At 39.7% G+C, this 16,535-nt stretch overlaps 2 protein-coding genes across 2 annotated transcripts in view; both read left to right on the top strand.

Moving 5' to 3' along the window:
* LOC124170029 overlaps positions 1-16,535 on the top strand; it is a 513,527-nt gene that overhangs the window by 24,932 nt on the left and 472,060 nt on the right. The window contains exon 6 of the mRNA XM_046548714.1: positions 3,079-3,162. Coding sequence (XP_046404670.1) covers positions 3,079-3,162 — 84 coding nt within the window. The remainder of the gene's footprint in view (positions 1-3,078; positions 3,163-16,535) is intronic.
* LOC124170082 overlaps positions 5,350-16,535 on the top strand; it is a 73,992-nt gene continuing 62,806 nt past the window's right edge. The window contains exons 1-3 of the mRNA XM_046548776.1: positions 5,350-5,409; positions 7,331-7,411; positions 15,655-15,741. Of these exons, the coding sequence (XP_046404732.1) occupies positions 5,351-5,409; positions 7,331-7,411; positions 15,655-15,741 (227 nt within the window). The 5' untranslated portion in view covers position 5,350. The remainder of the gene's footprint in view (positions 5,410-7,330; positions 7,412-15,654; positions 15,742-16,535) is intronic.

Genomic DNA, 16,535 nt, shown 5'->3' on the forward strand with positions numbered 1-16,535 from the left:
ATCGGGCAAAAAAATCTCGAGCGGGACAAATTTTTACGACCATAAATGCGGAAAAACGCAAAATGCGGAAACACTAAATGCGGATAATTTTTACATTGTCCTAATAGGGAATGAATCGGGACCCAAAAAAATAAACGCTAAATGCGGAAAAACGTTAAATGCGAAGACGTTAAATCCGGATCCGACTGTAATAAAATACTGGAGATATATTGCACATCTAAAAAAAAGTGCAGTAACTTAAACTATGTTTAAGATAAATATTACTAATAGTGTGGGAATTATGAATACAAAAACAGTAGCGTTTTCAATTAAATTTTTACATTTATAAAACAAATATATAATTTAACCCATGATAACCCAATGTTTCTTCCAAGCAACATCAACAATATATGTATTTTCTCCTCTTTTGAGGAAATATGTGAGACCAATGGAAATGTACACAGGATGTCTTTTGCCTAGGTACCATCCACATTTGAACGAAGTTTCTAGTAATGGTGTTTTAACCTTAAAGTGGGGCTTTATATAGGCTGTTATGAACGCGAGACAAGCAGGGTTAGGTTTGTGTTCCCTTGTGAGCAAGTGTTTGTTTTAATACCATAAAACTCCTCACTGTGCCACTAATGGGACTCTTGCAAAATAGATTTTTAAACGTGAGCCTAGGGGAAGGTTATCTTTATTATCAAAATATGTTGATGATACGTACACCCATGTCTCGTATAGCGCAATTTTGATTTGCACAATTTCGATATAGCGCAAATTCGCGGGGAAACATTGCAACGCAGTGTAGCCTAATCCAAAAACTTAAACGCTCTCATGATAAAACGTGAACTTGCGCTAAGTACACACGAAATTTCTATCATTTTACGCATATTAATATTATTGCTTGCCTCAATTCTTCTTTTTTGTTTATATATTAATCGAAATCCATTGCTGTGCAATGGCCAAAAGTATTACTCGTCATTGGGTCCAGATAGCCGGCCCAGCGAAGTAATTTATCTCGTCTCCTTAACAGAATGAGTTAATTTAGATCAATAATTAAGCGTGGGGCTAGTGGAAATGATTTTTTTCAGAATACGGTTTGAGACGTATTTTCTCCGTCACAGGTTATCGGGCGGTTGACTTCCAGGGTCTACGCTAAGGCCTTCAAGGTCATTGGTATTCACGGGGGAGAAATGGAGCGGTGGCCGAGTTGCGCATGAATAGCATCAACACATGAAAGGGTCCGCTATAGTGTCTCAAACACAATGGCTTCGTTCCCTCCCCGCAGTCGTAGGCCTTTTGCGTCTCAGGAATACAGTTCAGCAGTGGAAGGTGATTTAGATAGAGCCATACAGAGTAAAAACCAAGAGAATATGTCGAAAAATAGGAATGCGTGTAGAAAAATCAAGAATTTATCAAGAAAAACTATAAACCTAGAAGAGGAATTGAAAGAGGTCAATTGCTTTGAAAATGGAGAACGTCGAAGCGATATTGCATGGAAGTTTAAACGCACCATGCCTTATTCTGACTAAAGACGAAGTTAAAACATCAGTGACCTCAGCCGCACCAACTTCAACCAAGCGGTCTACACATACGGAAAGTTCATAGTGAATCAATACAAAAAGACGAGAGTGGTAATCGCTCCGATACATTTAGTGAAAGCTCCGGTTGGTTCCAGAATTTAAACGGCAAGCAGGTATTTTCAGTGCGGCGATATCTGGTGAATCTGCAAATGTTGATAGCGCAGTCACCGCAACATTTTCTGATGAACTCCAAGCTGTAATTGAAAGTGGCTCCTTTCCCCCTCAACCAGTTTTTAGTGTTGACGAGACGATATTGTTTTGGAAAAGAATGCTATCTCGTTCATTCATTTTCAGGGAAGGAAAACCTGGGTCAGGTTTCAAGGCATTTAAAGACTGTTTCACTTAGCTGCTAATGACTCGGAGGACTTCAAATTAAAATGATTTATCATTCATAAACTCCGCTAGCTATGAAATGGCATTCAAAGTAGCATTTGCCTGTCATTTCGATGAGCGACAAAAGGGCCTGAGTGACACAATAGTTGTTTTTAGACTAGTTTGAAAAATCGTCAACTGCCGGCAACGCATTACGAACCCCTGAGATAGCAGATGTTAGCCTACCCGCACGACAGGAGGGAATTTCAAAAGCACGTAAGAATTTTTTTTTAACGTGAATAAAAGTCTTCGAATGCGTGCATACTATCTTTAAAGATGTTTTAAACTATAAAAATTTATATAAATAATGTTTTATAAGGCTTTTTATGGGAATATAGATGTTTTGGAGGAAATTCAATACCCAAGACCTATGCTACCAGGAACGCATCCCTATCTTCCCAATGTTAAAATGCTCTCGTATAACGCAAATTCGTATAGCGCAAAGACCCCAAGGAACGCATCCTTTGCGCTATACGAGACATGGGTGTATACAAATAAACTAATAGAATGTAACCATGGCGAGAGGGATATAAATTTTAATTTGGGTGAGGTAGTGTTAAAGGATTTCCACATGTTAAATGCGCCAAATTGGGTAAAAGCGGCCATTATTAAGGTTTTGGGTTTTAGAAAATATTTGCTTCAACTTGTGCAATTACATATTTTTTTGGTAAAGGCGTACAGACCAGATAACAAGAGTTGGTAAATTTTACAGTGAATGTGAAACTAAAGAGGGATTTGAAACAGATTTCAATAAAAAATCTGAACCTTATATTTTGAGTGGCTAGGCACACCGTTCAAATAAGTTGGCAAACTTGAATTTTAAAGTGTAACATGCTCTATTAGTTTTTTTGTTGTAATTAGACATTGATTTTCATGTATTTTCAATGGTATTATAATATTAATTTTAATTTTTTAGTTATTTTTGGAAGGGTTTTATGCATGTAAATACATACCTTTTACTAAACATTAGAATGTTTTGTAATTGGTATTTGCTTGCTGATATTTTCTTGAAATAAGAATAAACTGTGCTGTTTGCGATATTAAAATGCCTTTGGGATTTTATGAAAATTCTGGTGCAATTCAGTGTTCTTCCACTAGGAAAGTATTGCTGTTGAATACAACTTACTGTCTTTGTTTATTACAGCACTGCTGTGGATAAGGATTGGATTCATGAGGAGAAAGTGAAATTTCTGGCAACGCATTGGGATAAACTGAGTCCTAATGATGAGTAAGTTAGGCTATTTACATTATAATTGAAATACTAGATGTAATTATTCGTTATCTAGGTTCGAATTCAGGAATAATTCGTCAACTTGTCTTTGCGATTCACCAGATTTTAGAACATCGTTATGAAAGAGCGCAAGCTGTGTTTCGCATGATCTATTTTTTCGGAATCCATGCTGACAGTCATGGAGGAAGTTACGTCTGTCCAAGAAAGTCATGATATTGCTGACGACGATATGCTCAAGTATCTTGCCTATGATTGATGTTAATGAAATTTGACAAGAGACAAAATTGAGACAATACATGCTTGAATTACTTCATCAGGGTTATATGGGAATCGAAAAAACCAACGCCAGGGCTAGACAAGGGTTATACTGGCCTAAAATTAACAGAGACATGGCGCAATATGTGGAGTGGTGTAGTGTCTTTGCAAAGTTTATACCTGCAAATGTAAAAGAGTCTATGATTGGTTAGTAAATACCAGAATTTCCTTTCGAAAAGATTGGTATAGTTTGCTGGAAAAACTTGTCTAGTTGTAATGTTTGGGGAATACGGTTAAAAACAATTAATTCGCCTCTTTACCCTAAATTAAATGGACTAGCTGAAAGATGAGTTCAAATCTGTAAGATGATGCAAATAAAATATAATGAGAGTCGAGATGATGTTCATCTCTCACTATTGGAACATAGAAACACTCCTATCTCTGGCCGAGGTGCATCAGCAGCTCATGGCGATAGTCATGTAGGAAGTTACGTCTGTCCAAGAAAGTCATGATATTGCTCAAGTATCTTGCCTATGGTCGATGTCAATGAAATTTGACATTTGAGTTGCCTTGGTCACATCTGTTTCCCTTTTTAAATGTGGGTGTAACGCTTGCAATGTTCCAGTCTAGCGGTAACTTCCCAACCGGTCTTTGTACTAGTAGTGGTTCCACTCTCGCTGAAACGAAAGCGTCGGTGCTTTTAATTACGTCATTTCCCACATTTTGTGGGACGAATAACTAGAAAGTCAAAAACTATGATTATGTATCGAATCAAAATTACTTTTATTTCTCTATGGTCATCAAATTTATTTCAAATACGAGTGTATCTGATTATTATGAGAGAATCGTAAACACTATGTGTAGGAATTACAACTGAAAGTGCGCGATGATACAATTACTCTCGCCTCCCGTGATTATTTCTTACCAGCGAATGAATCTGTTTAGGAATGTGTTAACGTAGATAAAGTAACAATTTTAATAACTTTAGTCGTTTAAAAAATTTCAGGGTTCCACTCTAAGAAGATGGGCTTGTAAAATGTAAGGATTCGATAGACCAGTGAGACAGATGTGGAGTTTATTAATTGAAATGCACCGATTGCAATGGTGTCTACATGAGGCAGACAGGAAGAAGATTCGATGTCAGGAAGAAAGAACATTTAATGGCTTACAAAAATAACCGAGAAGATAAAATTGATTTTGGTTAACGCTTACTATGCACCTTCGATAGAAGCGATTTTTAAATGATGATTGATAATTTGGCAAAGACTGTCTTGAGGTAGAACCTAGAGAGCGTTTGGAAAGTTTTAAAATTATTGAAAGTGAGGACAGCCATCCCACAAACGAATATATCTACCCATCTTTTTCCCTAATTCTGACGTCCGTTTTTAAAATCATCCTCTTCCTCCGTTAGCTAGTTAACACTTATAAGAAAAGAACATCATAATTTGCGTCTGAAGATGATGATTACTTATTGAAACCCGGGCCGCGTTAACTAAACAATGTAGTGGTGTAAGTATAAGTTGATATTTCAAGGAATCGTATAATGGAATACCATAAAGTAGAGAACGAGTTTGTGATTTTAATCAAAATTATATGAACAATAATTGCTATAAATTTCATTACATCTCGGTACATACTATTATTAACCATCCAACCTTAATAAAAATATATTTCTTGAAAAATCGAAACATTAAAAGGTAACCCTCTAATTATTTTAAAATTTAATTCTTTATTCTTCTATTAATACCATTCTCTTCAGCTTCTAGTGATATTTGTTTTAAGTATACAGAATGTTACTCTCATGCAATGTGAAGTTATGGCCATAGACATCACAGCGCTATGACGAAAACCTGCTATGCAAATATCTCTTGGAACATCGTTATCTCACCCTAATTTTGTTTGGTGTTCCTTTTGTTTTTTCAGAGTGAGGATGCGCATCGTCTTCCTTGTGGTTATTTCTCAAATCCAGAGAGCAATAATGACCAATTGGTGAGTGTTTACTTCTCCTCGATATATTGTCCATCTATGTGTGTCATGCACACATAATGAATTCGTGTGGCTTTGTTTTAGCATGAATCATGTGATGCTAAACCAGAAGTCTGAATATTTATCAGGAAGTACAGCGTTTCATTATTTTGAATTTTAACATTTGGACTTTTTACTTTTCATGAAAGAAGTTATTGTTCCCGAAGTATTTCAAAGCTTAGTTCATCATGAATTACAATTCTTTTTCATTAATCTTCTCGATTTGGTGATACTGCAGAGACGTTCCACACATTTTGAGGCATTAAAATGAAGTTATCCACGTTCGCATTGAAAGTATAATTACCCAGCCAGCACATTATAAGCCGTTGAGATTAGTTGAAAGGAAGAAATAAAGAAGGTGCTAATCAAGTAAGCTTTTTATGGGTTTCTTACGACCAGGCCGACACAAAACCAGAGTAATGACAAAATGGATGCCAAACTTTCAGCACTTCCGTAGATGTTGTTTCCATTCCATCGATTTAGAGCATTAGTTAAGGGTTTTATGTATAAGAATAATTTATCCATTCTTGGCACTTCTTTGATATGAGTAGAAATGACATCATACGGCCATAATTTGAAAATTATTCACATTTATGAACTGATGGCAAAATGACGGACGTAAGAAAAATACATAATTTCACAAGAATAGCAACGTATAATAATATAAAAATGCCGGAGGGAATCTCTAATATACGTATTGTATTCATCTCGTTATCAGCCCATAAATCAGAATTCGTAAATGTTATATTGTGTGGACCTTGAATAATTTCAGTTTTTCATGCACATACCAGCAAAGTGTTTCTACCTAATTGGATTTTAAACTGATAACTACGACCTTGGCACTCATCAGTAGCCACGGTGAATTAGTTAGTGTAGCTGCGGTTACTTAGGTTATTTGTCCGGATCCCTCGAATGCTATCTATATTTTATTTCCGCCGGAAGGATTAAGTACTTGTATTATGCTTTGTGTCTTCACCAGCCGGTCGCTTGCAGTTGTTAATTTTTTCTATTCACAGGAAAATGTGTCATTCGTTTTTAAACTCTCATAAAGACTCACCAAATTTCACCGGTAGGCTTTAAATTCATGTCGGGATGAGCCGTGTAGCATGTGTAGTATGTTGTTCAGCCACCTTTGGCGCTTCAACAGAAGCGACTTACATTGCCTGAGGATATTTGACGGCATTTCTTACCTATTCTTCGCTTGAATCTTACCCTTACCTTATACAAGTCCCTTAGCTTAGGATAAACTGCTTATTAATTTTTCTGTAAGAAAACCATAACAAACGGATAATTCTCTTACTTGGTGCTATCTGGGTACTGACAATGAACTGAGTCACTTGCATCACAATAGTAATTCTTATTCCCAGGAAGGGATAAGTGCAGTGACTGACAATGAACTCAGTGAATGGCATTTGCTGCTGTTGATTGGCTTAGGGCCTTCGTCTTTGAAGTGGGAATATGGCTATAATTTTTCATTAAAAATTTGGAGTTTGCAAGTTTCTGCTTTAATTAAAATTAAGCTATTATTTTTTCTGTCCTCAATGTAACGACCTTTTGGGTGATGAGTAATTTCAAATAAGACCATATTATGACTTTTTGACCTCTGAAATTGAGTTAACTGGTTATTGTTTTCTATGGATTCATCAAAAAAATACCTTCTATAAAGAATTTAAATATGTAATAAGAATGTTGTATATATGGACTGTTAATTTAAAAAAATTTACATCATGAATGAATTGTTGACAAGTCATGAGGTTTGTCTTTTGGACTAGTGAGCATGTGGGCTGATAATTGTGAACGGATCATGATTAATCTCTTTCTTTCATTTTTTGCATTTCTTCTATGTTATCATAATCATAGTAACATAATTTTCTTATTTCCATAGGGGATTAGAGGAAGACCTAAAACCCGTGGCTCAAGTTCGCGAAATCGTTCAGAAGTTGTTGGTTTTCGTGAGGACAACGAGGTAAGAACTCTATTTGCAAAACAAAAATAATTAATTGCCTCCGCATGTTAATTAAATAAATTTCCTCGTCTTGGGTGTTGCCGGAGTTAGTTCTTATCTATGAGGCTGAAGGATTGGGTGCTTTCCCAGCGAATCTATGAGGTTGGTCTTAAAACACTGAAATCATTGTTTATCTACATGTGGTACATTGAAAACAATCTGTCATTGAGTTACGATTCAAAAAACTTCGTTCAATTACATTGCCAAATATACCCACCCATAACTAGTCACAGCTAACTTTGAAGAAACAGACAATTCATCAAGGAAGAACGTGACGCCATCCGAGCCCTACGTGCAAACAGAAGTATCACCATTTTGCCTGCTGATAAGGGGAATTCCACTGTCCTCTTACGAACCGAGGATTACAACACTAAAATACATGACATTCTACATGACCAGGCCTACGTCCTATGCTGAAACGAGATCCCACAGATGGCGTGACGAGGAAGACCAACGCCTTTATCAGAAAGATGGGCTTACCGGAGGAGACGATGAGGAATCTTCGACAACCAGCGCCAGCTCCACCAAGACTCTATGGCTTACCAGAAATTCACTAGGACGGAATTCTTCTACGACCAGTCGTGAGTGCCATCGGCTCACCAACTTACAACCTGGCAAAATAGCTCACCAGAGTTTTATCACCATCACTGTGAGCACCACATCAAAAACTCGACTGAGTTTGTGAAAATACTCGCTGGCATCCGTCTTAAAGAGACGGATTTGCTGGTGAGCCTAGATGTGGTGTCTCTTTTTACACGCGTACCTCTAGACGATACCCTGCGACCACTTGCTGAGAAGTTTGATGGAGGTACGGTGCAGCTGTTCCGCCATGTGCTGACTTCCACATACTTCCAATACAATGTAGAGTTCTACGAGCAATCTGATGGGGTGGCCTTGGGCTCCCCCCTTTCCCCTACCATTGCCAACTTTTTATGGGGGACTTCGAGGAAAAGGCCCCGAGTTCGCCCCCTTTGAAACCTTTGCTCTTTTTTTGATACGTGGATGATACTTTTGTGGTATGGCCCCACGGGAGACGCAGCCTGGATGAATTCTTTGCTCACATGAACTGTCAACACAACAGCATCAAGTTCACCATGGAAATATAAGAAAACAATAGACTTCAGTTTCTCGACGTTTTGGTTTTCAGATGAACGGACGGAACTCTCGGTCACAGCATTTACCAAAAAGTCACCCACACGGACCTTTACTTACATGGACGTAGTCACCACCATCCTTCGCAGAGAATGGCAGTAATGAAAAGCCTGATTCATCGAGCTGTATCCATCTCGGACAAAGATAGCCTGGCACCTGAATTAAAGCACCTTCGAAAAACCTTCCAGCAGAATGGATATGATGAGAGACAAGTTTCCAAGGCCCTAAAAAGGTCCATATCGAAGACCAACTCAAGGAGAGAAGATGGAGAAAGAGAAGATCCAGCTGCAAAGGCCTGTTTACCATACATCTCTTCAGTGTCGGGGAAAGTGGCGAGAATTCTGAAGAGATTCAACATACAGGCCATCCACAAGCCACCAAAAAAGATCCGGGACATGCTCGTCAAAGCAAAGGATCCGGTAGGATTGAAGACACCTGGCGTTTACCAAGTGCCATGTGGGTGCGGGAAAATATACATCCGTGAGACAGGCCGCACTATAGACTCGAACATAAGCGCCACCTCCGCCTAGGACAGCCCGAAAAGTCAGCCATCGCAGAGCATTGGACGGAATGCAAAAATACTGTTAAGTTTGACGACACCAAGATGCTCTGCCGATCCAATGGCTTTTGGGATCGACTCATCAAAGTGTCTATTGAAATTAGACTGGCCAAGAATACCATCAATAGAGATTCCGGATATGCTTTGAGCAGCACTTGGAAACGTGTGCTCAAGACTATACAAAATGCTAGGCAAAACCATCATGCCAGCCAAGCAGTCACCTGACCACCAGAGTGACTGTATATAAGCAAGTCAAAATTCTCACTCGACATTCACAGCCCTGAGGACGATGACCGAGTCGGACATTGAAACGTCGGCAGATATGGACCCGGTGGCAATCCCGAGAACTCTTCACTAAGACAATTAATCGATCCCCCACATTAAACTTGTTGGGCCTTGGCTTAGGAAAGTACCTCGACTGGAGAACACGTATGGAGCATCTAGCTATACAGGCAACACTCGCTTTGCTCGTTGGGGGGGCTTGGCTCCCGTATTTCCCCCAAAAAAGGCCTTTGGCCTTGTTTTGGTCGCTATGGAAGGTCTTATACTTTCTGAATGCCACATGTTACATACGGATCTTTTACTTTTCAATTGGCTAGATTAGATGTTAGTAATATTTCCACTTTCAAGTAAAATGAGCGTATAGCATATGGGTTACAATATTAAAATAAAATATTAACGAAGAAGAACGATTTTCTGAGGGACTAAAAAAAAATGGATTTCTATGAGTCTGACAGAGTTTCTAACTTATTCAATTCAAATACAAAATAACGTTGAGAGCATGTTCCCCTGCAACACTCAATTTATACCTACCTATTATCATAACATAATGAATTTACGAAATACAATGAACTACAGTAAACTATATGTATAGGCATATCAGGCAACGCCGGTGGAATGATTCCAAATTCTTTATTAGGGCCTGCAGTGACAGGCGTGATCTTTTTTGTTTTGAAAGCAAACACTGTCTTGCTCTCCGCTGAAGGAGGTTCACCCGATTGGCTCACGCAAGTAGGAGCGCCAGCCTTGTCCCGCGTCACGCGAGCATAGGTTCGTGGGCGTGTCGTAGAGCGAGCGTCAAGGGGAGGAAAACTGGATGGGGTGAGAGGGGAAGAAGCGATGAGGGGTTGGGGGGTTGATGCCCCTCCCGTTGAGGATTCTTAACCCCCCCCTCCCCCCAGTTATGTTCCTGGATATGCCCTTGTATAGAAAAAAGATCCTGTTCTAATTTGGTTCATGCAATGCTTCGTTCTGGTCCACAAAACAGACATCAACTTGCACTTGAGATCGTGCATGTTAATGTACTGTGTAACCAGTTCGTTATGATGACAGTTTTGCCTGCAATCGTCTTCTGTTCATGAGTGGAGTTTGATGCAAGACGGGCGGGCCTGTGTTTGTATGCCGAAGTGGTGGTCGTTGCGGCCAGTTCAATATTTTGGCCAAACATGTGATTGCCTTAAACAGCGACTCGGTGAACACTGGAGGGCAACCAAAAATAATGTTAAAAAGTGTTTTTGAAATGTTAAACGGACACAAGTTGCATACATTAGGGCGACGGTGCTGGCCTGGAGCAATGGAAATTCGCCTCCCCACTCCTCAGTATACCTCCTACCCCCTCCTGGTGCCCTCGCAAACTCACGATCCCTAACCCCTTCTTACTTTCCTCTTTCATTCTTCCGCACTCCCCCTAACCCCTTTCCCATAAAACGATCCTCATGATATTATCGTCCACCTCATGTCTACTGGTTCCTCTCCTTTGCCTCTAACCTTCTGCCCCGTTATCCCACGTCTCTCTTGCTTTTAGCCCTTTCGAGACGGCGGAGTTTTCGTCTCAGCATGACTGCTGTACTGAGCCCCAAGAGACTATTCTTTCTCGTGGTACGGAGCATTTTTTGAGGGCATTCGTTAAGAAGGGTCTCACAGAACCTTTTTCGACCCCTCCACGCTGGGACTTCGCATTATCTCGGATTCTGAGAGTAGTTATGCTCCCTCCTTTCCGGGTTTACAACCATACCTGCGGCATTGGTTCGCGGTCAACATATATATTGCTTGTATGTATTTAGCAAATGGATAATTGTTGCTTGCACGTAAATTACGGACTTTGAATTGAATTCCTCATTTTTATCTGAGCATTGTCAAATTTTAAACAAAGTTCTAAGGTCATTATTAATGCATTTAACGCAGCAACAATTTCCATGTTGATTTTTATACATAACTCGAGATATAAGTTAATGTTTGTCGTAGAATTTAGTTTAAAAATTGTAAACGCTGCTCAAAAGACAAATAATTCAATTCTTAGTGTATATTTCTTGAGAAATGAACAAATATTTCTTTCGAAAATTGATTGTATAAACAATTGAATGACCGCTGTCCCGTACCGCTGAGAGGGGTTCTAAAAGACAAAGGGTCCGGGTACCTGCTCCCGAATTCCGAGGGTTAATCCTAAACCCCGAAGCATTGGGTCCCGAGACAAAGACGTCGTAAACCCACGACCGTCCTAAAAGGGGGGGAGCTAGAAAACGTATGTATATGGCTTTCGATCTCCTGGCCGGGTAAATCTCACACTTATATATACGCCCGTCGTCTCGCGGATCAGGAAACGTCCACACGTATATATACACGTGTACAGTAGGGATAAGGTTAAGTTCGTCATCCTCTTCCTATCTCTCTTCCCTCTTAAGAATAGGGAGAATTAATGCCCCTCCCACGGCTGAGGCAGCGGGGTTAGGGGAAGAGGTGGAGAGGGGGTGGAGGGGCGGTACCCCTCCTGTCACGGCGGCCAAGGTGGCGGAGGAGTTGCTGGGCTGTGGTGTGAGGTTGATTTTGTCCGATGGAACGCCGCTACTACTGCAAGCTGCATGCGAGGCTTTCAAGGTCAACAGCTTAGCTGTGTTTTCATCTACATCTACGTAATACCCCGCAAGCCGCTTAAAAGGCGTGTGGCAGGGGGTGTTAGGACACCAGCCGTTTACAGCTTAAAATAAATAAATAAATAAATGAAGTGCTCTGACGAGGTTGGGACAAGCGTTTATTAAAGTCCTTTATTGTTCGGGGTAAAAACGAATTCCCATATCTATCCGTTCGGCAAAACATCTCTCTTAATTTATCGCTTCTATCGGACCTGGAAATATGGTGTGGCTCTAATATTATGTTCTCTGTGTCGTTCTTAAAGATATCTATTCTCAATTGTTCAAGCAATCTAAGCCTAGCGCGCAGCCTCCAATGGCTCCCAACCTAATTTGCTTAACATCTGGGTAACGCTGTCTGTAAGCCCGTAACAGTTTTTGACAAAACTCGCAGCCTTCCTTTGTATTTTATTCAGTTCGCGGATTAAGTCTTTCTGCACCGGATCCCATATGCTCGCAGCATATTCAAGGTGCGCTCGGATGAGAGTGAAATAGCACCTTTCTTTTACTTTCTCATCCGAAAATTCGCCCATAATACGCTTGACGAATCCTAATTTCTTCAGGGTTATACTGCAAATATTCTTTATATGTGTTCCCCATGTGAGGTTCGAGGTTATCGTAACTCCCAGGTACTTTACTTCGTCTGTTGCCTTTAAGTTAATTTCATCCACTGCATAAACATGATTAGAGTTGGACAAATTTTGCAAGAAATGTACCGCCATGCATTTACTCAGATTAAGTTTGAGTCCCCACTCTTGGCTCCACAAATGAACGTTTTTTTAGTCAGATGATAGAATTTCACGGTCAGAGTGATCAATAATTTTGCGAATGATGACAGGGTCGTCAGCAAATAAACCTATTTTACTGCTAATGCGGGAGCAGAGATCATAAATGTATATAATGAACAACAGGGGGCCGATTACGCTTCCTTGTGGTACATCTGATGTAACTTTGCGGGTGGGAGGGGTTGTCGACCGGTTCTAGGTGAACGGCGGCATGCGTAATGTGGAACCCGAGACAATATCACTCACAGTGACTCTCGTCTCATTCTCACTAATTGAAGCACCGGTAATTATATTTTGGGAATGAACTGGGGTCAGCAGAGTACGTACTGTGGATACTAATATGCCGTGATCTCGTCGCAGGCTAGTGCTGTGTGTTGAAGTCTCCTCGGTGTGGTCTGGAAAGTTGAGTTGTCCAATGTTGCGAATCTGTGATCCGTTGCTGGTCTTCTTTGGTGAAGTACAGGTTGATGTTGACATGGTTGGGGTCGTAGGTACAGCAGCAATGGTAGTGGATGAGTTGAAAGTAGGTGTAAGAATTTCGCCGTCACCTAAATCGCCTTCCGCTTCACCGCCGACCAGCAGAGAGCACGCCCGGCTGGCGGCCTCATCGCCGCGAGAAAACAAACCGACTTGACGGCGAACACAAAAACAATGTGCGTAGCAAGGTTTTTGGGTTGACCTCCGCTTCGATTCATCTTCAAGACGACAGTTTCACCGACGTTGCAGCTAACATCTTCAGGTAGGAAGTATCTGATGCAGGTTTTTGCCCGTCTTATATAGGCCTTGGTTTGGGCTTGGTGCATTCTGATTGGTCCGTGGGTTAGAGTCTCTTCCAGGTGTTTGAGAGCAAATAGCTGTCCTCCCTGTTGAAAGTGGATGTTTTTGCGATTTCTATAGCCTCTCGTATGAGTCGGAGGGAAAGTAATGTTTTTCTCTAGTGATGATTTTTGCACTTTCGAAGTCCATCAACACAAAAACAATGATTTTTAGCAAACTATGAGGCTCGAAAAGTTGGTTGTTGTTTCTAATGATAAGTATTCACGCTCACGTGGATATATATCGATCGAGTAAGTGCACGAAAATATCACACTAAAAACTCAGAAAATTCGTCATTCATCCAGTGGAAAGCGTCCGAACGCCACAGAGTGTGTGTGTAATATGTAGAGGTCCGTGAATTTCGCGAGACGCGATATCGCAAAATAACGCGAAATAACACGAAATAACGCGAAATCGGTCAATTAAAACGAAATTTCGCGTTATTTGCAATTTAAGGTGGATTAGCGAAAAAATCACATCTAATGAGTCATAATCCATTGTTTAACGCTGCCGACGTTCATTTGCTCTATCTCATTACGATTCCAAGGTCAATTGGCTCGTTTAGTCTCGCGCATAACGCATCCGCGTAATATCGCGCACTGTAGTGATTTCTCCGCCAGAATGTTCCGTTCAATTTATCACAGCCTCTCTCTTTGATTCCCATGTATCAATCCTGAAATATTTAGAATGAGGCACTTTCTCACCTGAAGAATTAGATATTGTGAATTAAAAATGTGCGGAAAGAAATTTAACGCGGCTGCGGAAGAGCGGAAATACAAGCTCACGCGCCCGTTACGCTTCAATGCTGAGCAGTAATTCCGGTGACTCACCGCGACGCATTAGACAGCGTTATTGGATAACTTGTTGCAGGAAAACCTTGAGTGTGGGTCCAATGTAACAATTTCGTTGACTTAAACACCGCCGCTGGCTGGGACCGGGCCGCTGTTCACGGCACGGCCCACAGCGTGGCAGAGAGTCGTCTCGTCTGAAAGCGGCCTGAATTTCAGGGCGTCATAACGTTAACGCCGGGCGGCGAAAAGTCGTCTCGTCAGAAAGCGGCCGCAATGTAGCACTGACTGTATTTCACGCCTTAGGCGGCGTACCGCCGCACAGTGGGCTGAAATCGAAAAATGCTGGACAAAACCTCAAAATCGATTTTTTTGAGTGCAGAAATTGAAACTTTGCAAAAATGTTGTCAATACATAAGTGCAGTTTTTGACGAAAGCCGTTTTTCTTTGGAAATTTTTTTAAACAAATTACTTGGCCTCAAAGTGGAACAAATTTTGCAAAAATTGCCCTCATTGAATTTTTATCAAAATTCAGCATGTTGAAATTAATGCCACACCTTCTGTAGTTATTCAATAGAAACAAAAATTTACAATATTATTATGTGGTTTATTATTGTTAATTCGTGGCAACTTTCATGACTCAGTTGTATTATTTGTGGTGGATAAGATACAAAATGGCGGACCCTGTTTTTCGTCGAAATTTTGCGTTCTTGTAGGATTATAAAAAAAAGATCACCGAGTTACCTCGAGATATTTATGTTGAATTAAATAAAACGTTTTAGAAAGTTCATCCAAAAAAATTAACTACGACCATTAGCATCAAGCAAAATAAAAATCGATGTTTTGAACCGCACGCAGTCCGCGTGTATAAGTTGAACCATTTCTTTCATTTAATTTTGTCAGAAATTTTGTACAGTTAAAATTGTGTTAAAAGTTATGTAAAATGCTTAATAAAAGTATAAGTATACATGAAACATGTAGCATAAAAAAATAATACGCCCATTAAGATGGGAAAATTGTTGCATTAAAATAACACCGCCAAGATTTTCTATAACACCGAAATCATATGGTTTTAAAACAAATTTTAGCAATAAATAAAACCACTTTCACGGACCTCTAGTAATATGTAATATTAAACATAAAAGATGTAGCTAGCAAAGTGGTTACAGCATTGATTTGATTTCTTTACATTTTACAGGAGTGACCATGGATCTATTTTGCACATGCAAAGGGATGTAGCCAATGTCATGTGGAGATTCAATCATCTTGATAAATGCAGTAAAAGGTGAGATTTTCAACCGTAATTGATAAATTATTGAAGTCAGTTTTAGCAATGAAATAATGTAGTGCGGACAGTAATGTCATTTGCCTAACTCCCTTGGAGGCTACAATTCCTTGTGACAGTAGGTCTATGACATGTTGATTTCTGGGCAATTCCATTTGTGATGGAATTACCTTTGGAGTAGACTATGCAATAGAATGTTTCGATAAAATTGTAGAATACAGGAAGATTTGCTAAACTTCTGACTGTACATGATCAAAAACATTTTTTATGGTGATATTCATGAACAAAAACAAAATTAATTAACGAAATACCTTCTAAAAATGTCAAAGTGACGGAATGTGACGGAACTAATGCCAGATCAACTTCCTACGCGGAATGATTCCAAGCATTTTTAAAACTTTGTGAAATTGGGTATAGTTTGAAAACTTAAAACAAGCCTCTGAATAATTTTTCAAACACTGATTTCATTTAGCAGTTTATTTAACAAGATAAAGTATTTCCACCCTAAATTTGAATTTAAGAGAAAAATTTGACATTTTCATGGATATGCCCTTCACCAATGCAGTGAAAATGGAAACAATCATCCAAATTACCCATTCTTATGTACTGATGTTAAGTTTTTATACAAATCATCATAAAAAAGAATACACCCATGTCTCGTATACCGCAAGGGATGCGTTCCTTGGGGTGTTTGCGCTATACGAATTTGCGTTATACGAGAGCGTTTTAACATTGGGAAGATAGGGATGTGTTCCTGGTAGCATAAGTCTTGGGCATTGAATACTTGGTTTAGA

Source organism: Ischnura elegans, chromosome 13, assembly GCF_921293095.1.
Source record: "Ischnura elegans chromosome 13, ioIscEleg1.1, whole genome shotgun sequence".
Taxonomy (NCBI): Eukaryota; Metazoa; Arthropoda; class Insecta; order Odonata; family Coenagrionidae; genus Ischnura; species Ischnura elegans.